The 26343-nt window shown below is 37.6% G+C and overlaps 2 protein-coding genes across 19 annotated transcripts; one reads left to right on the forward strand and one right to left on the reverse strand.

Annotated features, from left to right (window-relative positions):
- Positions 1-264: 264 nt before the first annotated feature.
- Positions 265-7569, reverse strand: LOC117339045. Its single transcript, XM_033900410.1, has 4 exons — positions 7551-7569; positions 2845-2986; positions 2401-2528; positions 265-452 (listed from the first exon to the last, which is right to left on the reverse strand). Exons 1-4 carry the CDS (start codon positions 7567-7569, stop codon positions 265-267), a joined length of 477 nt encoding a protein of 158 aa, XP_033756301.1.
- Positions 6305-24317, forward strand: LOC117339091 (baculoviral IAP repeat-containing protein 7-B-like). 18 transcript variants are annotated; one of them, XR_004535076.1, is made up of 8 exons: positions 6305-6420; positions 12100-12825; positions 18366-18520; positions 18882-18906; positions 19529-19861; positions 21941-22685; positions 22777-22866; positions 22959-24317. XR_004535076.1 is itself a non-coding variant. In XM_033900470.1 (6 exons), the coding sequence occupies exons 2-6, from the start codon at positions 12285-12287 to the stop codon at positions 22138-22140; spliced, it is 1254 nt and encodes a 417-aa protein (XP_033756361.1). In that variant the 5' UTR covers positions 6305-6420; positions 12100-12284; the 3' UTR covers positions 22141-22703. The 18 variants fall into 18 exon arrangements, 1 of the variants encoding a protein (XP_033756361.1); XR_004535078.1 differs by having other exon boundaries at positions 23057-24317; XR_004535082.1 differs by having other exon boundaries at positions 23196-24317.
- The last annotated feature ends 2026 nt before the right edge of the window (positions 24318-26343 follow it).

Below are 26343 nucleotides of genomic sequence, written 5' to 3' on the forward strand. Positions count from 1 at the left end.
GTGTGTATTCATATAAAGGTTTACAAAACATAGCAAATTCCCTAAAAGTACACTGTTGCTAAAAGGACAGTGTACAAAAGTTAATAATATTACTTTGTTTGTGATATCCGCGAACGTATTCGGATCATTATCATGACCAGGTCGATTAATTTCACGTACACTTTCCATTCAATCAGTTTTGTTCGTTTTTTTTAAATTTTATTTGTATGACTGTTAACAAAGAAAAATCAGTTCGGTTTTCCGCGATTTTTGCGAAGTTCTTTCTCATCGTTTTTGTGGATAATCATCGAAGGACTGCTGAGGAAGGGTGTAGTTAGTGTGTCCGGGATATCCGGGAGGGGGAGCGGGTCCATTGGAGGCGGAGTACCCTGCCGTGGGAGGACTTTGTTGGATTTGCTGGAGGTAACTCACAGGAACTAGCACCATACCACCGGGAGGAGACGTGTTATTGGCTGAAATAATAATAACATGGGATAGTTATAGTTAGATAAAGATAAACATCAGGTACAGGTAAACATCAGGTACAGGTAAATATTAGGTACAGGTAAATATTAGGTACAGGTAAATATTAGGTACAAGTAAACATCTGGTACAGGTAAATATTAGGTACAGGTAAACATTAGGTACAAGTAAACATCGGGTACAGGTAAACATCAGGTACATGTAAACATTAGGTACAGGTAAACATCAGGTACAGGTAAACATCAGGTACAGGTAAACATCAGGTACAGGTAAACATCAGGTACAGGTAAACATTAGGCACAGGTAAACATCTGGTACAGGTAAACATCTGGTACAGGTAAACATTAGGTACAGGTAAACATCTGGTACAGGTAAACATCTGGTACAGATAAACATCTGGTACAGGTAAACATCTGGTACAGGTAAACATCAGGTACAGGTAAACATCAGGTACAGGTAAACATCAGGTACAGGTAAACATTAGGTACAGGTAAACATCAGGTACAGGTAAACATCAGGTACAGGTAAACATCAGGTACAGGTAAACATCAGGTACATGTAAACATTAGGTAAGATAAACATTAGGTACAGGTAAACATTAGGTACAGATACACATTAGGTACAGGTAAACATTAGGTACAGGTAAACATCAGGTACAGGTAAACATCAGGTACAGGTAAACATTAGGTACAGGTAAATATTAGGTACAGGTAAATATTAGGTACAGGTAAACATCAGGTACAGGTAAACATTATGTACAGGTAAACATTAGGTACAGATACATATTAGGTACAGGTAAACATCAGGTACAGGTAAACATTAGGTACAGGTAAACATTAGGTACAGGTAAACATCAGGTACAGGTAAACATCAGGTACAGGTAAACATTAGGTACAGGTAAACATTATGTACATGTAAACATTAGTTACAGGTACATATTAGGTACAGATACATATTAGGTACAGATACACATCAGGTACAGGTAAACATTAGGTACAGGTAAATATTAGGTACAGGTAAACAGTAGGTACAGGTAAACATCAGGTACAGGTAAACATCAGGTACAGGTAAACATCAGGTACAGGTAAATATTAGGTACAGGTAAACATTAGGTACAGGTAAATATTAGGTACAGGTAAACATCGGGTACAGGTAAACATCAGGTACAGGTAAACATCAGGTACTGGTTAACATCAGGTACAGGTAAATATTAGGTACAGGTAAACATTAGGTACAGGTAAACATAAGGTACAGGTAAACAGGTGTACATTGTATAAACACTGGTTCTATCTTGACCTTGAAAGTTGCGAATACTATTACACAAATATGGTATGAACTGAGGCATTTCAATTAACAAAATACTTCTGTTGGAGACTAGTTAAGCATCTGTTCAGAGTAAGAAAGGTGTTTTCGAGACAAATATTCAAACTGGATTTTGGGATTTTTTTCAGAAATATGAATCATTTATCTCCAACTTAACCGTTGAACAACATTTCTTTGTCATGTCCCAAGTCCTTAATCGTGTTTAATAAGAGTATTTTTAATGTTTGAAAAGTCTGTTAAATGATATCATTCAAAATAACCATTTGCATTTCAAGGTCAAAGTAAAGTCAATGTTTATACGTACAAAAGTCAATCCGTCAAACATCATGTTGGGATTAAAATGACTTTTATAAAAATTCGTTTTTCTCTCTGGAAAATAAATACCATCAACGTCAGACGTAGATTTACAAATACATTCTTAATTTGATTTGTCAAATTTTACGGATTTTAACGTAAATGTTATCAAATAAAGACAATATCTATTTAACCAAGGTTCCCCGCGATCTTTGCAGTTTTTATGTGTGGTAGCAGGACACACACTCAAAAATCGTCCCTGTATCAGTTAAGTCGAAACACACAATAAACCTCTCTAGACTTGGAGATACTGATACTTACCATTGGCTTGTTGTTCATCCCGAATCTTCTTGTTATTTTTACATTTACAGCAACAATACACGACTATAACGATGACGATGATAAGGACAATGCTGCCGACAATAATACCGATGAATGCCCCGATTTTTCTGAAAACAAAATAAAAGATGTTATATTGTAGTATTGTATGAAACCAATGCTCTGATAACTTTTTCTATTCTTCATAAGAAACTTTTCAATGTTTTGTTTAAAAAAAATCCTATCTAAACATCCGACAACAATTTACTTCGTAATAACGACAGCTCGCCAAATTAAGTTCCTTTTATCTGCATTTTAATCCCAACAACTATCATTGTAAAAATAATCTTTGTTAGTAATTACGTTGTATTCATGCGCTTAAATTAAAAACATATGGACTTCATTAATATTGAAATATTAGAACTACAAATGCATGCCCTTGCTTACCTTTCGCAGCAGAAACTGAATTTCTCCTCACTACAACAGCCGTAATCACAGTCCATTCCCTTGGTCTTCTCCGGCTCGGATTTGTTCGCGCTTACTTCACACGTTTCCCCAATGACGCCTCCAATCAAGGTCAACAACAAACCTGTAAAGGTCAACAACAAACCTGTAAAGGTCAAGTATGCTATCGATTAGTCTAAGTAACTGGTGAGAGCTGCCGCCCATGTTACCGTTAGTCTGAGTAACTGGTGAGAGCTGTCTCCTACATTACCGTTAGTCTTAGTAACTGGTGAGAGCTACCGCCCACATTACCATTAGTCTCAGTAACTGGTGAGAGCTGTCGCCCATGTTACCGTTAGTCTAAGTAACTGGTGAGAGCTGTTTCCCATGTTACCGTTAGTTTAAGTAACTGGTGAGAGCTGTTTCCCACATTACCGTTAGTCTAAGTAACTGGTGAGAGCTGTTTCCCACATTACCATTAGTCTAAGTAACTGGTGAGAGCTGACGCCCATGTTACCGTTAGTCTAAGTAACTGGTGAGAGCTGTCGCCCACGTTACCGTTAGTCTAAGTAACTGGTGAGAGCTGTCGCCCACGTTACCGTTAGTCTCAGTAACTGGTGAGAGCTGTTTCCCACGTTACCGCTAGTCTAAGTAACTGGTGAGAGCTGTCGCCCACATTACCGTTAGTCTAAGTAACTGGTGAGAGCTGTCGCCCACATTACCGTTAGTCTCAGTAACTGGTGAGAGCTGTCGCCCACATTACCGTTAGTCTAAGTAACTGGTGAGAGCTGTTTCCCATGTTACCGTTAGTCTAAGTAACTGGTGAGAGCTGTCGCCCACATTACCGTTAGTCTCAGTAACTGGTGAGAGCTGTCGCCCACGTTACCGTTAGTCTAAGTAACTGGTGAGAGCTGTCGCCCACGTTACCGTTAGTCTAAGTAACTGGTGAGAGCTGTCGCCCACGTTACTGTTAGTCTCAGTAACTGTTGAGAGCTGTCGCCCACGTTACTGTTAGTCTCAGTAACTGGTGAGAGCTGTTTCCCACATTACCGTTAGTCTAAGTAACTGGTGAGAGCTGTCGCCCATGTTACCGTTAGTCTAAATAAATGGTGAGAGCTGCCACCCACGTTAACTTTAATCTAAATAACTGGTGAGAGCTGTCGCCCACGTTAACTTTAATCTAAATAACTGGTGAGAGCTGCCGCCCACGTTAACCTTAGTCTAATTATATATAAGTAACTGATGAGAACTGCCGCTCACATTAACCTTAGTCTAAGTAGCTGGCGAGAGCTGCCGCCCACATTATCGATAGTCAAAGTAACTGGTGAGAGCTGCCGCCCACATTATCGATAGTCAAAGTAACTGGTGAGAGCTGCCGCCCACATTATCGATAGTCAAAGTAACTGATGAGAACTGCCGCTCACATTAACCTTAGCCTAAGTAGCTGGCGAGAGCTGCCGCCCACATTATCGATAGTCAAAGTAACTGGTCAGAGCTGAAATGAAATACAATACATGTAGGTATAACTTACCCAGACTTGACAGAAGTAACTTCATCCTGTTCTGATTTTTCCTTTTTTCCTGATAAAGTGACCGCGGATCTTTCTTGTCTGGAATACTTTACAAAAATGGATATTTTACTGGGCTTTAATTTTAATCTAAATCGTGTGTTTAATACAAAGGAACAATCCATGCCTTATTGCTATTTACTAAAATCGTGACATGGTTTATATGTACCTGAGTTATAGTGCTGTGCTGTTGGCGTGTTCAAAGGCACCACCGTTTTGTATTAGTGCTAGTTAAGACAAAAGAATCAGTTCAAAACACACGATTTAGGCTATATTTATCGTCATTTTAAACATTCAATCCATTGTTATTTCTAATAATCTTATTTTATACATTAAAAGATAATTTAAAAACTATTGGTTTAAAATATTTTGAATTCATTATAAAAAAATAATAAAGAAAAAACAATGGTAAATTAAGTTTCAAAGAATAAATATTAACTTTATTTGTTAAATGACAGCCATTAGTAAAACTGTGTATTTAATCTACATTTACATTAATGTGTTTAAGTCGACGGAAAATTGTCTGAGCGAGATAATACTTGTATTTTTTTGTTAAAGAGGAAGAAATGCTACATTGGCTTCAACACACATGTTGGGTTTTCAATAACAGGTATAAATAAACTGGACAGGAAGGGATCTTATAGGACAAGAGGAAATTCTATAGTGGTTTTGGTTAACACATTTTTGTAAAAATTGATCGTACAATGTTTGCTTTACTTTACCTTTTACTCATTGTGGGTTCAAATTGCCTTGGAACTGAGAATTCCGTATATACATTAAACCACATTCGTTTGAAATATTTTGTATAAAACTTAAGTATGGGACTGCTCTTATAATACATTACAAAATTAAGTTTACTTTCTTTTGACAGAATTATATTTCGCCAATAATAAATCATCTTTGCTTTAATCGCGATTAGAATTAGGTTTGGGTCCAGTTCACAATAAACTGTGCAGTTGGGTGTAGTTTTTTCAAACCTAATAATAAAGTTGTATAACACAACATTCACCGAACGTCTGAAAAACAAGTATCAGAAACAAACGTGTCACGCTGTAAAGGGCGAGTTTGATAATACAGAGAGTACAGACATAGTTACGAAACCTTAATTCCAATTCTAAATCGATCAAACGCGGGTAAAAACAGCAGAGAATTCTAACTTAAAATCTATAACACGAGGGTAAAAACAGCAGAGAATTCTAACTCCAAATCTATAACACGAGGGTAAAAACAGCAGAGAATTCTAACTCCAAATCTATAACACGAGGGTAAAAACAGCAGAGAATTCTAACTCCAAATCGTTCAAACGAGGGTAAAAACAGCAGAGAATTCTAACTCCAAATCTATAACACGAGGGTAAAAATGGCAGAGAATTCTAACTCCAAATCTATTACACGAGGGTAAAAACAGCAGATAATTCTAACTCCAAATCTATAACACGAGGGTAAAAACAGCAGAGAATTCTAACTCCAAATATATAACACGAGGGTAAAAACAGCAGAGAATTCTAACTCAAAATCTATAAAAAAAAATACGAGGGTAAAACAAAAAGTATTTTTTATCGATTTAAAACAATAATAGACTTTTGTTTAGTTCATGCAGAATACACATTTATGTTGGTGTAAGCAGAGACTTACAATTTGTATATTATAATTATGAGTCTCTGGTGTAAGGAATGAAAATTTTCGAGCTAGATCAAGATTTTTTACTAGAATGTGAAAATAAGAATAGAGATCAATATAAATAAATAATAAAAACAAAAACAAAAACAAAACAAAAATCGAAAAAAATAATTATTGGTTAGAGTATCCGAAATGCAAACCTCGATCCTCGATATCGAGCTCCACCTATTCTAATCGGAATTTCCCTTTGCTAAATATAGCATATGACGCGCACGCAATCAACTACGCCGAAGAACTACCCTAGGGGATTAAGGCCGTATTAGGCCTATTGCATATGTGAACAACTTCTTTCTTTAAGGATTGTGCACGTGGCAATTAGGCAAAAACGGTAAGGTAAGCTTTGGTTTCGTCTTACCTTATGCAGTATTGTGTATTTCTCGGTAATTAGTTGTATTATTATGTTTTAACCTGGGCGTTGTAAACCGGAAGTTGAAATTAAGATCAACATTGACTCCATGGAAATCATTTCTCTTGCCAAAGTAAGCTCCGCATATATCATTATTTAACATGTTGTGGCAGGCCTATGTCAACTACTCAAGAGTTACCATACTAAAATCTTTAGTTAATAAATACAAAGACAAACATGGTTCATTTATGTTGATGTTTGAAATATGTAAACATAAATTGTAGATGGCATTCTGGCAATATTCTGCCACTAGTCTATGTTAGGCACCTACTGTAGTATTAATTGTATCGACTGTTGCAAGAGAAACTAAAGGTGCATGTATACATATACATGTATTGGTATATACTACTGTCAGAAAAATTTATTCATCTGCCATTTGGGGTGAGGACAAAACCCGGAATGCACTCAGGCGTGAAGAGATTTTTCATAATATTTTGTATTTATTAGGACATATCTCCGTTATTACTGAATGGATTTTTGTTCGGACATCAGCAGTAAAAGGGTTGATTTATCCCTTTAAAATGGTATAGGTTATATTTAACAGTATCAAAAATTAGAAGTGAAAGTGGTGGCCGGAATGAACCCATATGGAATAAAAATGTCAATATTTACAACTGTTTTCGTTATAATAAATACCCATATCTCAAATATTACTGAACAGATTTTTGTTCGGGAACCACACAAAAACGGAGAATTTAGTACTCTTTCACATGATATAAACTGTTTGAATACATGTTCGATATTACTTTCAAAAGTGGTGGCCGGAATGAATTGATGTGGTGTGAAAAAATAGCAAAATCGTCAAAGTTACATGTAAATTTCCATCTTCATTGGTCCATAACTCTTTTATTACTTAACCGATTTCTGTTCGGAACACACTCTGGACAAGATAATTTTATAGGCTTTAAGCTGATATAACCTTTATTAATATTCATTACAAATTCGGTGCAAAAGTGGTGGCCGGAATGAACCTAGTTGAAATTCACGGACGCCATTTTGAACAAAAGTTGAATGTATCTTTAATACAAGGGAAGTAACTCGAGCAAGGAAAAATTACCTGTAGAACTTTTAGCCATTCTGTTAGAATGTTACCAGGCTCTGCGACGTGGACGCAGTTCTACTTAAGAGCCCATTATTTTTTTTTTTTTTTTTTTTTTATTCTTTTATTTTCATAGAGTCAGTTTATTTTTGCTTTATTGTTTTATTTAAATGAATTTAATTTTTTTATTGTAATCTTTTTATTCTATTTTTGTTTCATTGTTCTTCAGACTCTGTAAGATTTGCACACTCTTTATGTTTCCACGTTTTGCAATGTACCCTACCTGTTCTCCAGTCACAGCCAATCATTTCATCCATCCAATCTGGAAACCCACAAGAACAACTACAATTTATTGTGATACTGTTATTACTTGCCTTTTTTAGTTGTGATGCTATTTTAACGAACTGTGGAAACGGCATGAAATAACCTTTATCTAAACACCAAATTAAGTGATCCCATGAAATTAGTTTTTTGTTTGAATTAATTACCTTTAAAACAAAATTCTACCATATTAGCTATTGCAAAAAGCCCACAATCGTAGCCATTATTTTGATCCTGTACATCTAAAATTTTGACTGGGATACTACTTTTATTATTACCGTAAATACTACAAAGCTGAAGTTCGATTGACGGAGTATTAACTGTATGATTTTCTTTTGATGCTAAACTGTCTAGAATGGATATATCACCATTACTTGTTTGAAAACTTGTAACCCAGTGGTCTCTTCCATTATGGTGAATTTGAACAGAAGGTGAATACAGATTGAAAAGCTATTTGGTTTTTCCATTTGCATTTATTTGAATCATATACTGGAGCTAAGTTTGTCAACTGAAAACCATTCAAACCGGGAAATTGTTTAGACATTATTGATTGTACTTCATTTATAATATCAGAACAAATCCATTCTTTATTGGAAATTTTAAGTTTATGGCTTTCATTTAAGTTATTTACCCATGGGTTTTGTAGCTACTCTGTGTTATCAGCGACTTTACGTTTTTTAACAAGTTGTACATTATCTTCGCTAATATTACATGTATCAGAATCTTCTAACTGAAATCTTAATTTCTTTTTGGAACACGTGGTTTCCTTTTTTACAGGACTTAAAGTTTCCTTTTTAATAGATTGATTTGTAGGAGTCTTTATTTGTTGAATAGGAGTTTTTGATGGACCTAGTTTTTTTGTAGATTTTGGCGTTTTAGGTGGCGTACTATCTACCATTATTGTATCATTATCTTGATTAAGAGTAACCGAATCAGGTGCCGCAATTACATCCCTATCATAATCGTTACATCTTGGTTTTTTTCTGCCTGATTTTTTATCGTTTCTTTTTAAACTGTTTTTAGATAACTGTTTTAAACTAACGGTTCTTTTACTGTCTACAATTTCATCCCCCATTTTCATTCTAGCAGCCATGATATGGTAACAAGTTCCAGTAGACGGACATTGACAAGTTTCCTTTGGATATAATGTAACTGCATATTTAGAATTGTTGTTCCCACATACAACGAACGCTTTTTGATTTTCAACAAAAGTGACACCATTATTTTCTAAAACTAATCTAGCTAAACATACCTGAGACATATTTTTATTTGATGGTTCACTTTTATTTTCTAAACCTTCTTGAATATTATCAGTTATTTGTTGTTTGTCGGTTTTGAGATCGTTTGATATGTCTACTTCTTTAGATTCACTATCTTTACTAACATTAGGTTCTTGAACTGATTCACTGTCTTGGACTGGATTATCTTATAAGTAGTATATAATTGGCTTCCTAGTTAACAGTCATCGGCCAGCGTAAGCTCATCTAAAGATTAATTATATTCATCAAGGTGTGAACGAGCCGCCCGTTACCTGGTCATGGTGACCGGTGTACCGTATAGGCCTATATAGTATGTTGTTTTAGTATAGACGTAGTGTGGTATCGGCTTGGACATACTCGTAAAATGGCGTCCGTGAATTTCAACTAGGTTCATTCCGGCCACCACTTTTGGACCGAATTTGTAATGAATATTAATAAAGGTTATATCAGCTTAAAGCCTATAAAATTATCTTGTCCAGAGTGTGTTCCGAACAGAAATCGGTTAAGTAATAAAAGAGTTATTGACCAATAAAGATGGAAATTTACATGTAACTTTGACGATTTTGCTATTTTTTCACACCACATCAATTCATTCCGGCCACCACTTTTGAAAGTAATATCGAACATGTATTCAAACAGTTTATATCATGTGAAAGAGTACTAAATTCTCCGTTTTTGTGTGGTTCCCGAACAAAAATCTGTTCAGTAATATTTGAGATATGGGTATTTATTATAACGAAAACAGTTGTAAATATCGACATTTTTATTCCATATGGGTTCATTCCGGCCACCACTTTCACTTCTAATTTTTGATACTGTTAAATATAACTTATACCATTTTAAAGGGGATAAATCAACCCTTTTACTGCTGGTATCCGAACAAAAATCTATTCAGTAATAACGGAATTATGACCTAATAAACACAATAAATCAACAAAAATCTCTTCACGCCTGAGTGCATTCCGGGTTTTGTACTCGCCCTGCCATTTGTAAACAACCAGAAGGGAGACAACTCCAAACAAAATACATCTGTATATACATTGTACAAGGATGCACCAAAGTGATATATGAATTTTTATTTCCTTCATGAGAGATATACAATGTGTTATTTCCCTGTCACTTAATGCATTTCAACTAAGTTATTTCCCTGTCACTTAATGCATTTCAACTAAGTTATTTCCCTGTCACTTAATGCATTTCAACTAAGTTATTTCCCTGTCACTTAATGCATTTCAACTAAGTTATTTCCCTGTCACTTAATGCATTTCAACTAAGTTATTTCCCTGTCACTTAATGCATTTCAACTAAGTTATTTCCCTGTCACTTAATGCATTTCAACTAAGTTATTTCCCTGTCACTTAATGCATTTCAACTAAGTTATTTCCCTGTCACTTAATGCATTTCAACTAAGTTATTTCCCTGTCACTTAATGCATTTCAACTAAGTTATTTCCCTGTCACTTAATGCATTTCAACTAAGTTATTTCCCTGTCACTTAATGCATTTCAACTAAGTTATTTCCCTGTCACTTAATGCATTTCAACTAAGTTATTTCCCTGTCACTTAATGCATTTCAACTAAGTTATTTCCCTGTCACTTAATGCATTTCAACTAAGTTATTTCCCTGTCACTTAATGCATTTCAACTAAGTTATTTCCCTGTCACTTAATGCATTTCAACTAAGTTATTTCCCTGTCACTTAATGCATTTCAACTAAGTTATTTCCCTGTCACTTAATGCATTTCAACTAAGTTATTTCCCTGTCACTTAATGCATTTCAACTAAGTTATTTCCCTGTCACTTAATGCATTTCAACTAAGTTATTTCCCTGTCACTTAATGCATTTCAACTAAGTTATTTCCCTGTCACTTAATGCATTTCAACTAAGTTATTTCCCTGTCACTTAATGCATTTCAACTAAGTTATTTCCCTGTCACTTAATGCATTTCAACTAAGTTATTTCCCTGTCACTTAATGCATTTCAACTAAGTTATTTCCCTGTCACTTAATGCATTTCAACTAAGTTATTTCCCTGTCACTTAATGCATTTCAACTAAGTACGGACACTGTTACAAGGATATAATATATAGGAAACAAAGAGGTTGTGTATTTATAGGTTCCTTGCTGAGGGTTCTGTATAATATATAATAATAGGGTGGAAGTTGAGCATGTTTGTACGGTGTGCGTGAATATAGGCCTATATTATATTGATGGATGTGTGAAAGTGAATACCTTGGTGTGTGTAGATCGGCGAGCCAGTGATTGAGTGGATGTGGATACCTGTATCCTTTATATTCGTTGGTGCCGCTGGGACGTGTTTAACTGTCACTCGTGTCGTCAATGTTTGTTTATATGCAGGTATATTTCTGGGGTAGCCAGATCAAGTAGCTGTGTGCTGATTGGTGTACTTCTAAACTCATCTGTCATTGACTGTCGTATTTTCTATAAATTACAGCACACATGCATTTCGTGAGTTAGGTGGTAGATTCCCAAGCTGAGCCTAACTCAACATACTTTATTGTCAGCTGTTATCGGGTCAGGTTCTCTACAGGTGGGTGTAAATGTCCTGTGTCTAGAATGTTAACGTTGTGTGTGCTCGTCCCGAAGCCAAGCAGCTGACCCTGAAGACGACCATATCATTATGTACACTATTTACAATTTATAAATCCTGCCCCAATACTATATACCCAGATATGTGACGCATCAATGTAAAATATGCCTGAAATATTACTCAGCTTTCCTTAATGTGACAGTACACAGACGATATTTTTCCTGCCATTTTATGTAATTTCCTTACGATACCCCCTTAAATACCCAAAATATTATCCATTAATGCTTGATAGATTACATAACAGAAATATATTATTGAAAGGATGTGTGTATAGAAACAGTAACAATACAGAACGGATGACCAATATCTGTGTGTGTCATGGTGTAATGTTGACATTATTGTTGATCAATTGTTAATTTATTTTGTTTCTTTTTCAGATTCCTGTTGTGTATTGTACTGGCAATGCAGGATTTAACAGATAACGCCTTTTAACCTAAAAATAAGACAAAAATACTTCTTTTCCTAATTCTCCGACTAATTGGTATTGTGATTAATTAAAACTGGTGAATGTTTTTCTCTGATATTTAAATAATATAGACAAGTCAGTATGTTTTCTTGAATCATGGATGTAGTACCACAGACCCCATACCAGAGACTGTCCCTCCTGAGGAATGATCCTTATTTACGTTTGAATAGTTACCTAAACTGGCCACCTTCTGCCCATGTGACACCTCAGGACTTGTGCGATGATGGTTTTTATTACACCGGGCTAGAAGACAGGGTTCAGTGTACACACTGTGGTGGGATCCTTAGCTGCTGGGAACCTGGAGACATCGTAGCCAATGAACACAGTACACATTTCCCGCAGTGTCCATGGGTTGTTTCCAGGCGGAACAATGCATTTTCCCGACCTGCAATACGGCAGTGTGGACTTATCAACATTAGCGACAGTGGTGGGTTCACATTCGGACACCCAAGGAACACACCGGACATTCCTCTCCGGTACCAGGCCCCTACACACCCAGGGGATGTTCCAGGCACCAGTCGACCTAAGTATCCAGAGTATGCCTTAGAGAGTAACCGACTGGCAACTTTTAAAGGCTGGCCATCTCAGCTGAGTCAGAAACCAGCAGCTTTGGCTAAGGGGGGACTTTTTTATTTAGGTAAGAATAATATCCAACCATCATATGATTTCTATAAGGATGAATCTGGCAGATATATAAATTATTCCTTTACATAGACATGTATTTTTCTCTATGTATGCAATCATGCACATTTTAAAAAAGTATTGTTTTTGGTGTAGTGTAAGATTAATTTTTCCTGTATTACCATTCCGTAATGAAGCATATTTTATATTATCAAAACCATTTTAATAATTTATACAATTTTTTGTAACATGTAGATACAGATATATAAACTTGTACTCAGAATTGCTTGTGACCTTCACCTTGAGAAGTTATAAGTTAAATTGTTTTACAGGACAGGGTGATCCTTGTGAGATATGAGTTGGATTGTTTACAGGACAGGGTGATCCTTGTGAGATATGAGTTGGATTGTTACAGGACAGGGTGATCCTTGTGAGATATGAGTTGGATTGTTACAGGAGAGGGTGACCCTTGTGAGATATGGGATTGTTATAAGACAGGATGACCCTTGTGAGATATGAGTTGGATTGTTACAGGACAGGGTGACCCTAGTGAGATATGAGTTGGATTGTTACAGGACAGTGTGATCCTTGTGAGATATGAGTTAGATTGTTATAGGACAGGGTGGTCCTTGTGAGATATGAGTTAGATTGTTATAGGACAGTGTGACCCTAGTGAGATATGAGTAAGATTGTTATAGGACAGGGTGACCCTAGTGAGATATGAGTTAGATTGTTATAGGACAGGGTGATCCTTGTGAGATATGAGTTGGATTGTTGCAGGGGAGGGTGATCCTTGTGGGATATGAGTAAGATTGTTATAGGACAGGGTGATCCTTGTGAGATATGAGTTAGATTGTTATAGGACAGGGTGATCCTTGTGAGATATGAGTTAGATTGTTTACAGGACAGGGTGATCCTTGTGAGATATGAGTTGGACTGTTATAGGACAGGGTGATCCTAGTGAGATATGAGTTAGATTGGTACAGGACAGGGTGATCCTTGTGAGATATGAGTTGGATTGTTATAGGACAGGGTGATCCTTGTGAGATATGAGTTGGATTGTTATAGGACAGGGTGATCCTTGTGAGTTATGAGTTGGATTGTTACAGGACAGTGTGATCCTTGTGAGATATGAGTTGGATTGTTTACAGGACAGTGTGATCCTTGTGAGATATGAGTTGGATTGTTACAGGACAGGGTGATCCTTGTGAGATATGAGTTAGATTGTTATAGGACAGGGTGATCCTTGTGAGATATGAGTTAGATTGTTATAGGACAGGGTGATCCTTGTGAGATATGAGTTAGATTGTTATAGGACAGGGTGATCCTTGTGAGATATGAGTTAGATTGTTATAGGACAGGGTGATCCTTGTGAGATATGAGTTGGATTGTTTACAGGACAGGGTGATCCTTGTGAGATATGAGTTGGATTGTTACAGGACAGGGTGATCCTTGTGAGATATGAGTTGGATTGTTACAGGAGAGGGTGACCCTTGTGAGATATGGGATTGTTATAAGACAGGATGACCCTTGTGAGATATGAGTTGGATTGTTACAGGACAGGGTGACCCTAGTGAGATATGAGTTGGATTGTTACAGGACAGTGTGATCCTTGTGAGATATGAGTTAGATTGTTATAGGACAGGGTGGTCCTTGTGAGATATGAGTTAGATTGTTATAGGACAGTGTGACCCTAGTGAGATATGAGTAAGATTGTTATAGGACAGGGTGACCCTAGTGAGATATGAGTTAGATTGTTATAGGACAGGGTGATCCTTGTGAGATATGAGTTGGATTGTTGCAGGGGAGGGTGATCCTTGTGGGATATGAGTTAGATTGTTATAGGACAGGGTGATCCTTGTGAGATATGAGTTAGATTGTTATAGGGCAGGGTGATCCTTGTGAGATATGAGTTAGATTGTTATAGGACAGGGTGATCCTTGTGAGATATGAGTTAGATTGTTTACAGGACAGGGTGATCCTTGTGAGATATGAGTTGGACTGTTATAGGACAGGGTGATCCTAGTGAGATATGAGTTAGATTGGTACAGGACAGGGTGATCCTTGTGAGATATGAGTTGGATTGTTATAGGACAGGGTGATCCTTGTGAGATATGAGTTGGATTGTTATAGGACAGGGTGATCCTTGTGAGTTATGAGTTGGATTGTTACAGGACAGTGTGATCCTTGTGAGATATGAGTTGGATTGTTTACAGGACAGGGTGATCCTTGTGAGATATGAGTTGGATTGTTACAGGACAGGGTGATCCTTGTGAGATATGAGTTAGATTGTTATAGGACAGGGTGATCCTTGTGAGATATGAGTTAGATTGTTATAGGACAGGGTGATCCTTGTGAGATATGAGTTAGATTGTTATAGGACAGTGTGATCCTTGTGAGATATGAGTTGGATTGTTTACAGGGCAGGGTGATCCTTGTGAGATATGAGTTGGATTGTTATAGGACAGGGTGATCCTTGTGAGATATGAGTTAGATTGTTACAGGGGAGGGTGATCCTTGTGAGATATGAGTTAGATTGTTATAGGACAGGGTGATCCTTGTGAGATATGAGTTGGATTGTTTACAGGACAGGGTGATCCTTGTGAGATATGAGTTGGATTGTTACAGGGGAGGGTGATCCTTGTGAGATATGAGTTGGATTGTTACAGGGCAGGGTGATCCTTGTGAGTTATGAGTTGGATTGTTACAGGACAGGGTGATCCTTGTGAGATATGAGTTGGATTGTTTACAGGACAGGGTGATCCTTGTGAGATATGAGTTGGATTGTTACAGGACAGGGTGACCCTTGTGAGATATGAGAGGGATTGTTACAGGACAGGGTGAACCTTTTGAGTTATGAGTTGGATTGTTTACAGGGCAGGATGATCCTTGTGAGATATGAGTTAGATTGTTTACAGGACAGGGTAACACTTGTGAGATATGAGAGGGATTGTTATAGGACAGGGTGATCCTTGTGAGATATGAGTTAGATTGTTTACAGGACAGGGTGATCCTTGTGAGATATGAGTTGGACTGTTATAGGACAGGGTGATCCTAGTGAGATATGAGTTAGATTGGTACAGGACAGGGTGATCCTTGTGAGATATGAGTTGGATTGTTATAAGACAGGGTGATCCTTGTGAGATATGAGTTGGATTGTTATAGGACAGGGTGATCCTTGTGAGTTATGAGTTGGATTGTTACAGGACAGTGTGATCCTTGTGATATATATGTGTTGGATTGTTTACAGGACAGGGTGATCCTTGTGAGATATGAGTTGGATTGTTACAGGACAGGGTGATCCTTGTGAGATATGAGTTAGATTGTTATAGGACAGGGTGATCCTTGTGAGATATGAGTTAGATTGTTATAGGACAGGGTGATCCTTGTGAGATATGAGTTAGATTGTTATAGGACAGGGTGATCCTTGTGAGATATGAGTTGGATTGTTTACAGGACAGGGTGATCCTTGTGAGATATGAGTTGGATTGTTACAGGACAGGGTGATCCTTGTGAGATATGAGTTGGATTGTTATGGGACAGGGTGATCCTTGTGAGATATGAGTTGGATTGTTACAGGACAGCTTGATCCTTGTGAGATATGAGTTGGATTGTTATAGGACAGGGTGATCCTTGTGAAATATGAGTTGGATTGTTTACAGGACAGGGTGATCCTTGTGAGATATGAGTTGGATTGTTATAGGACATGGTGACCCTTGTGAGATATGAGTTGGATTGTTATAGGACATGGTGACCCTTGTGAGATATGAGTTGGATTGTTATAGGACAGGGTGACCCTTGTGAAATATGAGTTGGATTGTTTACAGGACAGGGTGATCCTTGTGAGATATGAGTTGGATTGTTATAGGACAGGGTGATCCTTGTGATATATGAGTTGGATTGTTACAGGACAGTGTGATCCTTGTGAGATATGAGTTGGATTGTTACAGGACAGGGTGACCCTTGTGAGATATGAGTTGGATTGTTACAGGAGAGGGTGATCCTTGTGAGATATGAGTTTGATTGTTATAGGACAGTGTGACCCTTGTGAGATATGAGTTGGATTGTTTACAGGACAGTGTGACCCTTGTGAGATATGAGTTGGATTGTTACAGGACAGGGTGATCCTTGAGAGATATGAGTTGGATTGTTACAGGACAGTGTGATCCTTGTGAGTTATGAGTTGGATTGTTATAGGACAGGGTGATCCTTGTGAGATATGAGTTGGATTGTTATAGGACAGGGTGATCCTTGTGAGATATGCGTTGGATTGTTTACAGGGCACGGTGATCCTTGTGAGATATGAGTTGGATTGTTTACAGGACAGTGTGACCCTTGTGAGATATGAGTTGGATTGTTACAGGACAGGGTGATCCTTGTGAGATATGAGTTGGATTGTTACAGGGTAGGGTGATCCTAGTGAGATATGAATTGGATTGTTATAGGACAGTTTGACCCTTGTGAGATATGAGTTGGATTGTTTACAAGGCAGGGTGATCCTTGTGAGATATGAGTTGGATTGTTACAGGGCGAGTGATCCTTGTGAGATATGAGTTGGATTGTTTACAGGACAGGGTGATCCTTGTGAGATATGAGTTGGATCGTTACAGGGCGAGTGATCCTTGTGAGATATGAGTTGGATTGTTACAGGACAGGGTGATCCTTGTGAGATATTATTTGGATTGTTATAGGACAGTGTGATCCTTGTGAGATATGAGTTGGATTGTTATAGGGCAGTGTGATCCTTGTGAGATATGAGTTGGATTGTTATAGGACAGGGTGATCCTTGTGAGATATGAGTTGGATTGTTACAGGACAGGGTGATCCTTGTGAGATATGAGTTGGATTGTTATAGGACAGGGTGATCCTTGTGAGATATGAGTTGCATTGTTTACAGGACAGTGTGACCCTTGTGAGATATGAGTTGGATTGTTATAGGACAGTGTGATCCTTGTGAGATATGAGTTGCATTGTTATAGGACAGGGTGATCCTTGTGAGATATGAGTTGGATTGTTACAGGACAGGGTGATCCTTGTGAGATATGAGTTGGATTGTTACAGGACAGGGTGATCCTTGTGAGATATGAGTTGGATTGTTATAGGACAGGGTGATCCTTGTGAGATATGAGTTGGATTGTTATAGGACAGGGTGATCCTTGTGAGATATGAGTTGGATTGTTTACAGGACAGTGTGATCCTTGTGAGATATGAGTTAGATTGTTTACAGGACAGGGTGATCCTTGTGAGATATGAGTTGGATTGTTACAGGATAGGGTGATCCTTGTGAGATATGAGTTGGATTGTTTACAGGACAGTGTGATCCTTGTGAGATATGAGTTGGATTGTTATAGGACAGTGTGATCCTTGTGAGATATGAGTTGGGTTGTTATAGGACGGTGATCCTTGTGTGATATGAGTTGGATTGTTTACAGGACAGTGTGATCCTTGTGAGATATGAGTTGGATTGTTACAGGACAGGTTGATCCTTGTGAGATATGAGTTGGATTGTTTATAGGACAGGGTGACTCTAGTGAGATATGAGTTGGATTGTTACAGGACAGGGTGACCGATGCAAGTGTTTCTTTTGCGGTGGAGTTCTATATGACTGGGACCTTGGAGACGATATCTGGACAGAACATGCCAAATGGTTTAAAGATTGTCCTTTCGTCAAGCTGTCCAAAGGCGAGCCCTTCATAAGTCAGGTTCAGCTGGTAAGTCTAGCATCTAGGCAGAATTTGAATTCATTTTTGAAAACCATTTTGAAAAAATAAATGTTTTCAGTATTTCTAATCATTTCATGCACTATTAAATTTAATCTCCTTTGAGAATGACATACGTAAGGTCAATAGAAAGGTCACTCCAGTGTATTTATAACAATGGCAAATCCATATCTATATAACAACACAATGTCACATCACTCATTCAGATATTGATAGTCTCATGTGGATACCAATATGTTTAACTTGGTTCAGATATTTTTCAAATAATTAACATCTTGCCACATGCTAGTTATGTGAAAATTATTATTATTATTTTTTTTTTGTGTGTGTGATGTTGAGTTTTGTTTTGTAGGACCTTCAACAAACACAGAGTCAAGGTATGGTTATAACGGACCTACAGTATTAACTTTACAGAGAGAGAGAGAGAGAGACATGAGTGTTAAATACTTTGCCAGGATTGTAAGATTTTTCGTTTACATGTTTTGAGTACACATAAAAGACTAGAAATAATTTCCATAATGACACAAAGAGAAAAAAAGTCAAAATCAATTTCCCTATTGAACAATAAAATTTGAATTAGACTGTCTAATAACTTGTTTTTAAGACTGTCATTTGATGTGTTGTCTATCATGCTATCACAATAGTATTATTATATTTATTTTATGATATTAGTGTAATGGTTATACATCCTAGAAGACCAGGCTAATGATGTGATTAAATTGGATCTCAATGTAATGTAAGGATTTTTTGTATTGTTTGAAAGAGATCTATTATTAAAATAAATCATGTTTTATATTGTTAAAAAGATCTATAATGACAGAAACCATGTTTCATATTTCTACAGAACATAACTATATTCAGTAAAATCATGAAAACAATTTTTGAAATTTAATAAATCCTCATTAGATGTTTCCGGGAGTTTTAAGAATATCTTAGCAGACAATTTCCATCAACCTCATGGATCCCTGTATTACTTAATTGTATATTTTTTTGGTTTAGGAGTAAATATGGAAAATGTTGCCGATGTACAACCAGTGTCTAATTCATTCCCAACTGGTGAACTGAGTGTGTCATCAACACCAAATGCACCAACAGGTTTCATGGGCCTGTCAACTGGTCCCTCGAGTTCTGGGGTATCATCAGGAATGCCTCCACTGGGTTCTACTGATAGAGATGAAACAGCACTTAAATCTGTGGCGTTGTCATCCACAACATCAGCGTCCTCAAAACCATCAGTAAAGTCAACAACGGAGCAGACAGCAAAGCCCAGCTCGTCGGGGACAAGCACAGGGCAGCCTGCTTCTGCTTCAGGGTCGAGTGAAGTCGGCTCAGGTAACTGTAATACAAAACACATTGTTTGTAGTTTTTCAAAGAGGAATTCATTTGATGGGTGTGCAAGATATTATTAGTGGATTGAGACTTTGGACATTTTCGTTTTTTCAACTCAAAACATTAAGAAACAAAAATACTTCTGAAGTATACAAGATAGTTGTGTACCAAAATCAATTTTTATCTGGAAATTAAAAAAAAAACTTTTCATGGAATATTTTTTATTATAATGACAATTTTAGCCCTCATCATCACCGCCAACAGAAATTGCATTTGTCTGTGGTCCGTCTTCCATCAATTTAAAAAAATCTTTGTTGCCGCTATTTCTCAGAAAGCGATGTATAAGTCTTTCTCAAACTCCACCTCTGGGTTCTCCTTAGCATTTATTTGTTCATGTTCCATTCTGGTACTGATATGAAGACAAGATGGCCGACGGGTGGATGTTTAGAATTTTGAGAGTTGAAGTTTGTTATAAAGCTTATTCTCAGAATTAAAGCTCTTCATTGATCATTCTCAAATTTCACCTGTTCATTGTAGCCTCAGTTGTGTAGTTTCCATTTTTAAACTGATCAGAAAATAAGATGGCTGACAAAGGCGACTACTTTGAATTTTGACAGTTGAAGTTTGGTATCACCGTTTGTCAAAAAGTTTTTCATTGTTCTTTCTCAAATTTTATCTGTAGGTTCCCCTTCATCCATAATTGTGCATTTTCCATTTTGAGACTTACTGGGAAATAGGATGGGCAACAGGCAGCCATTTTGAATTTTCGTCAGTAAAAGTGTTTTGTCGCCATTTCTCAGAGAGTTCTTCATGGATATTTCTTGAATTTCATTTAGATTCCGCTGATGTTTATTAAAGTTTGTTAAACCTATTTCTTAGATAGTTCTTAGTTCTCAGATGTAGGTTCAGCATGTTTTCAAATTCTTTGGAAATGATCAGTAGAGAAAAGATCAGTCTTACATAGATCATTCCACTAAAGATCATTCGATGGTGATGACTCGGCGTCTGGGATCCTTCGATGGTGATGACTCGGCGTCTGGAATCCTTCGATGGTGATGACTCGGCGTCTGGGATCATTCGATGGTGATGACTCGGCGTCTGGGATCATTCGATGGTGATGACTCGGCGTTTGGGATCCTTCGATGGTGATGACTAGGCATCTGGGATCCTTCGATGGTGATGACTCGGTGTCTGGGATCATTCGATGGTGATGACTCGGCGTCTGGAATCCTTCGATGGTGATGATTCGGCATCTGGGATCCTTCGATGGTGATGACTCGGCGTCTGGGATCATTCGATGGTGATGACTCGGCGTCTGGAATCCTTCGATGGTGATGATTCGGCATCTGGGATCCTTCGATGGTGATGACTCGGTGTCTGGGATCATTCGATGGTGATGACTCGGCATCTGGGATCCTTCGATGGTGATGACTCGGCGTCTGGGATCCTTCGATGGTGATGACTCGGCATCCGGAATCCTTCGATGGTGATGACTCGGCATCCGGAATCCTTCGATGGTGATGACTCGGCGTCCGGAATCCTTCGATGGTGATGACTCGGCGTCTGGAATCCTTCGATGGTGATGACTCGGCGTCCGGAATCCTTCGATGGTGATGACTCGGCGTCCGGGATCCTTCGATGGTGATGACTCGGCGTCCGGGATCCTTCGATGGTGATGACTCGGCGTCCGGGATCCTTCGATGGTGATGACTCGGCGTCCGGGATCCTTCGATGGTGATGACTCGGCGTCTGGAATCCTTCGATGGTGATGACTCGGCGTCTGGAATCCTTCGATGGTGATGACTCGGCGTCTGGAATCCTTCGATGGTGATGACTCGGCGTCTGGAATCCTTCGATGGTGATGACTCGGCGTCTGGAATCCTTCGATGGTGATGACTCGGCGTCTGGTATCTCTTGTTTCATGCCATTCAGCACAGTCTTTCCTTATTGAGTGTGTCATAAGTCATTGAATTAAGGACATGTTAGAGATGTTATTCCTTTACATTTGCCAGCTGTATCAACATTTTTATTTGTCAGGATACTTCACAAACATACTGGTACATACTGTGATTTCTCTTTTAGATATAAAGAGTATAATTGAAGAAAACCAGAAGTTGAAAGACGAGAGGACATGTAAGATATGTATGGATGAGGAGGTCAGTATATTGTTTCTACCCTGTGGTCACATGGCTTGCTGTGCTGGCTGTTCTGTCAGTGTCAACGACTGTCCTATCTGCCGAGCAGACATCGCCCAGAGGATAAAGGCTTACTGGAGTCTCTGACATTGTTAAACTGTGGTCTTATGATCGGGAAAATATACAAAGTTATTATAAATCAAAAATCATTCATGATATTTCATTGTTTGCTTAATTCAGTCATGTAGATGTGTGACTTTTCTTTTTATGAGGCTAGTGCGGTATGTGTTGTCTGCTACACTACATGTGCTTGGGTAATTTATAAGGTATAGGGGTCGGGTGGGGCCCCTGTGTCTGGGTAGTTAATCAGTATAGGGGTCGGGTGGGGCCCTATGTCTGGGTAGTTAATCAGTATAGGGGTCGGGTGGGGCCCTATGTCTGGGTAATTTATAAGGTATAGGGGTCGGGTGGGGCCCTATGTCTAGGTAATTTATAAGGTATAGGGGTCGGGTGGGGCCCTATGTCTGGGTAATTTATAAGGTATAGGGGTCAGGTAGGGCCTATGTCTGGGTTATTTGTCAGTATAACATATAGGGGTTAGGCAGGGCCCTATGTCTGGGTTATTTGTCAGTATAACATATAGGGGTTAGGCAGGGCCCTATGTCTGGGTAATTAATCAGTATAAGGGTCAGGTAGGGCCCTATGTCTGGGTTATTTGTCAGTATAAGGGTCAGGTAGGGCCCTATGTCTGGGTTATTTGTCAGTATAACATATAAGGGTCAGGTAGGGCCCTATGTCTGGGTAATTAATCAGTATAAGGGTCAGGTAGGGCCTATGTCTGGGTAATTTGTCAGTATAACATATAGGGGTTAGGTAGGGCCCTATGTCTAGGTAATTTATAAGGTATAGGGGTCAGGTAGGGCCCTATGTCTGGGTAATTAATCAGTATAACATATAGGGGTTAGGCAGGGCCCTATGTCTGGGTAATTTGTCAGTATAACATATAGGGGTTAGGCAGGGCCCTATGTCTGGGTAATTTGTCAGTATAACATATAGGGGTTAGGCAGGGCCCTATGTCTGGGTAATTAATCAGTATAACATATAGGGGTTAGGCAGGGCCCTATGTCTGGGTAATTTGTCAGTATAACATATAGGGGTCAGGCAGGGCCTATGTCTGGGTAGTTAATCAGTATAAGGGTCAGGTAGGGCCTATGTCTGGGTAATTTGTCAGTATAACATATAGGGGTCAGGTAGGGCCTATGTCTGGGTAATTTGTCAGTATAACATATAGGGGTCAGGTAGGGCCCTATGTCTGGGTAATTTGTCAGTATAACATATAGGGGTTAGGTAGGGCCTATGTCTGGGTAATTTGTCAGTATAACATATAGGGGTTAGGCAGGGCCCTATGTCTGGGTAATTAATCAGTATAAGGGTCAGGTAGGGCCTATGTCTGGGTAATTTGTCAGTATAACATATAGGGGTTAGGCAGGGCCCTATGTCTGAGGGGAAGGTGCCCTTTATTAATCTGTCTGTAATTTTAATACTTTTAGTGTGATTTACATGAAATTTGGTCAAGATGTTCAGTTTACACAGTTTTGTAGCTTGTTATTCGACCTTTAATTTGTGGTGTTGTATGTAATAATTAATTTATTAATATAGTCATAATGAATTAATTAATGATCAATACAATTTTTTCTACCATGACGGTGTATGAAAGAAGTCACAACCTAACGGGATGAGAATCATGAACATCAAGCCAAGTTCTGTTGAGTGTTACGTTTTGTTGAGCGAGATTTGTTTGTGCATATTTACATTCCTTATTGTATGTGTCTGCATATATAACACATCTAGTAAACCAAATTGTAAAATTATACTTAGCTGTAGTTTACAGTGATTCTATCGGTGTGTGATGTACAGTAATTAGCTGTAGTTTACAGTGATTCTATCGGTGTGTGATGTACAGTAATTAGCTGTAGTTTACAGTGATTCTATCGGTGTGTGATGTACAGTAATTAGCTGTAGTTTACAGTGATTCTATCGGTGTGTGATGTACAGTGTTCACAAAATCAAATCAGTGTTTACCTTCTCATATCACGATTAAGAACAATTTTCTTTGCACATGGTAATTTTCAGAAATTATCTTTTTAATTGACTACAGAAAATACTACACAGATTTTTAGCTTATTTCAGATATCAGGTATCAACTGTTGTGTATTGGCCTTGAACCTTTTTCACACAGAGTGATGAAACTTGTGTGGAATGACAAGTTGAAGGACCAATTATTCATATGTTTTAATTGAAATAAAATGCAAGATTGTCACCATCTTCAAAATCTTATTTTGACCTTATACATGTAACTACTATTAGCTGATTCACAATAATGACACCTTACATTCAAGTTTATGAGACCATTCCAAACACGTTTTGCTAATTTAAAGGACATTTGATTTACAAGATGGCGACCAAATCAATTGTTAGTAGATAAGCTACAAAATGATTGCGTATATTTTTGTTTATGGACGTAATTACTAGAGATTGAAACATTATTTATTTGGTGTAAAAAAAATTTAAAGATCCATCTGGTTGTGATGAAGAGGTTTGTGGTGAAGTTGTAATGAGTGGTAGATTCTTAATTTAACTGTGTTTTTGTACATCTGTTCCACTGTATATATATATATATTACATGCCCTGTTATCACATCATTACAGTAAGGGGCCTCAGATGGGGGCTCTCACTGCTAACTGTAATATACATACTTTATAAACATGTGTATATATCATGTAACTGAGAATTTTCTCAAGGATATCTGCAAGGTGCAGCGAGAAGGAAGAAGCATTTTGATACTTCAATGTCTTACAGAGGTAGATATATATATATACAGTACTGTATAATACAGTACCTGGTAATCCTAATTGTCTTACAGAGGTAGATACATATATATATATAATACAGTACCTGGTAATATAATACAGTACGTGGTAATATAATACAGTACTTGGTAATCCTAATTGTCTTACAGAGGTAGATACATGTATATATAATACAGTACCTGGTAATCCTAATTGTCTTACAGAGGTAGATACATGTATATATAATACAGTACCTGGTAATCCTAATTGTCTTACAGAGGTAGATACATGTATATATATAATACAGTACCTGGTAATCCTAATTGTCTTACAGAGGTAGATACATATATATACAGTACTGTATAATACAGTACCTGGTAATCCTAATTGTCTTACAGAGGTAGATACATGTATATATATAATACAGTACCTGGTAATATAATACAGTACCTGGTAATCCTAATTGTCTTACAGAGGTAGATACATATATATATATATATAATACAGTACCTGGTAATCCTAATTGTCTTACAGAGGTAGATACATGTATATATAATACAGTACCTGGTAATCCTAATTGTCTTACAGAGGTAGATACATATATATATATAATACAGTACCTGGTAATCCTAATTGTCTTAATGGGAGGAACATTTCACCAAATTGATTTTGACATTATGCAAGAGTTATAGTTGAATTATATTAATCTTTATTGTAAATAAAATTATGTTATTGATTAAAAATGATGTACAATTTCACCTTTGACCTCTTAAATCTTTAGAGCATAGACAGTATATAATAGGATACACAAAGGAAATCTACAATTTCACCTTTGACCTCTAGCAGCCTGTATATTAAATCTTTAGAGCATACACAGTATATAGTAGGATACACACAGGAAATGTACAATTTCACCTTTGACCTCTAGCAGCCTGTATATTAAATCTTAAGAGCATACACAGTATATAGTAGGTTACACAAAGGAAATGTACAATTTCACCTTTGACCTCTAGCAGTCTGTATATTAAATCTTTAGAGCATACACAGTATATAGTAGGATACACACAGGAAATGTACAATTTCACCTTTGACCTCTAGCAGCCTGTATATTAAATCTTTAGAGCATACACAGTATATAGTAGGATACACACAGGAAATGTACAATTTCACCTTTGACCTCTAGCAGCTTGTATATTAAATCTTAAGAGCATACACAGTATATAGTAGGATACACACAGGAAATGTATTCCACATTGATGAGAATTTATAATAACTTTGACCCGTGACCTTTATACTGACCTTTGACATAACTGTGTAATAAAGTATATAAACCAAAACTAAACCTTGTCAAGGATATGTAGTCATGGAACGGGTCATACACGGGAGAGGCTATTTTTTTTATCTGACAATTATTTGTTATGTGACGTAGGTCCGCGCCTACCCCCTGTGGTCTAGATCACCGTGTATTACTGTATATAACTTCAAGGTTCTGTTGATAGAG

The sequence above is a fragment of the Pecten maximus genome, chromosome 12, assembly GCF_902652985.1.
Source record: "Pecten maximus chromosome 12, xPecMax1.1, whole genome shotgun sequence".
Lineage (NCBI taxonomy): Eukaryota > Metazoa > Mollusca > Bivalvia > Pectinida > Pectinidae > Pecten > Pecten maximus.

Bases quoted from the DNA above. Each gene is read 5' to 3' on its own strand.
- LOC117339045 (XM_033900410.1), bottom strand. The intron at 2,529-2,844 runs GTAAGCAAGGGC...TTTTGTTTTCAG, and splicing joins TTCAGTTTCTGCTGCGAAAG to AAAAATCGGGGCATTCATCG. The intron at 453-2,400 runs GTAAGTATCAGT...TTATTATTTCAG, and splicing joins GGATGAACAACAAGCCAATG to CCAATAACACGTCTCCTCCC.
- LOC117339091 (XM_033900470.1), top strand. From the start codon at position 12,285: ATGGATGTAGTACCACAGACCCCATACCAGAGACTGTCCCTCCTGAGG. The intron at 18,521-18,881 runs GTAAGTCTAGCA...TTTGTTTTGTAG, and splicing joins TCATAAGTCAGGTTCAGCTG to GACCTTCAACAAACACAGAG. The intron at 19,862-21,940 runs GTAACTGTAATA...TTTCTCTTTTAG, and splicing joins GTCGAGTGAAGTCGGCTCAG to ATATAAAGAGTATAATTGAA.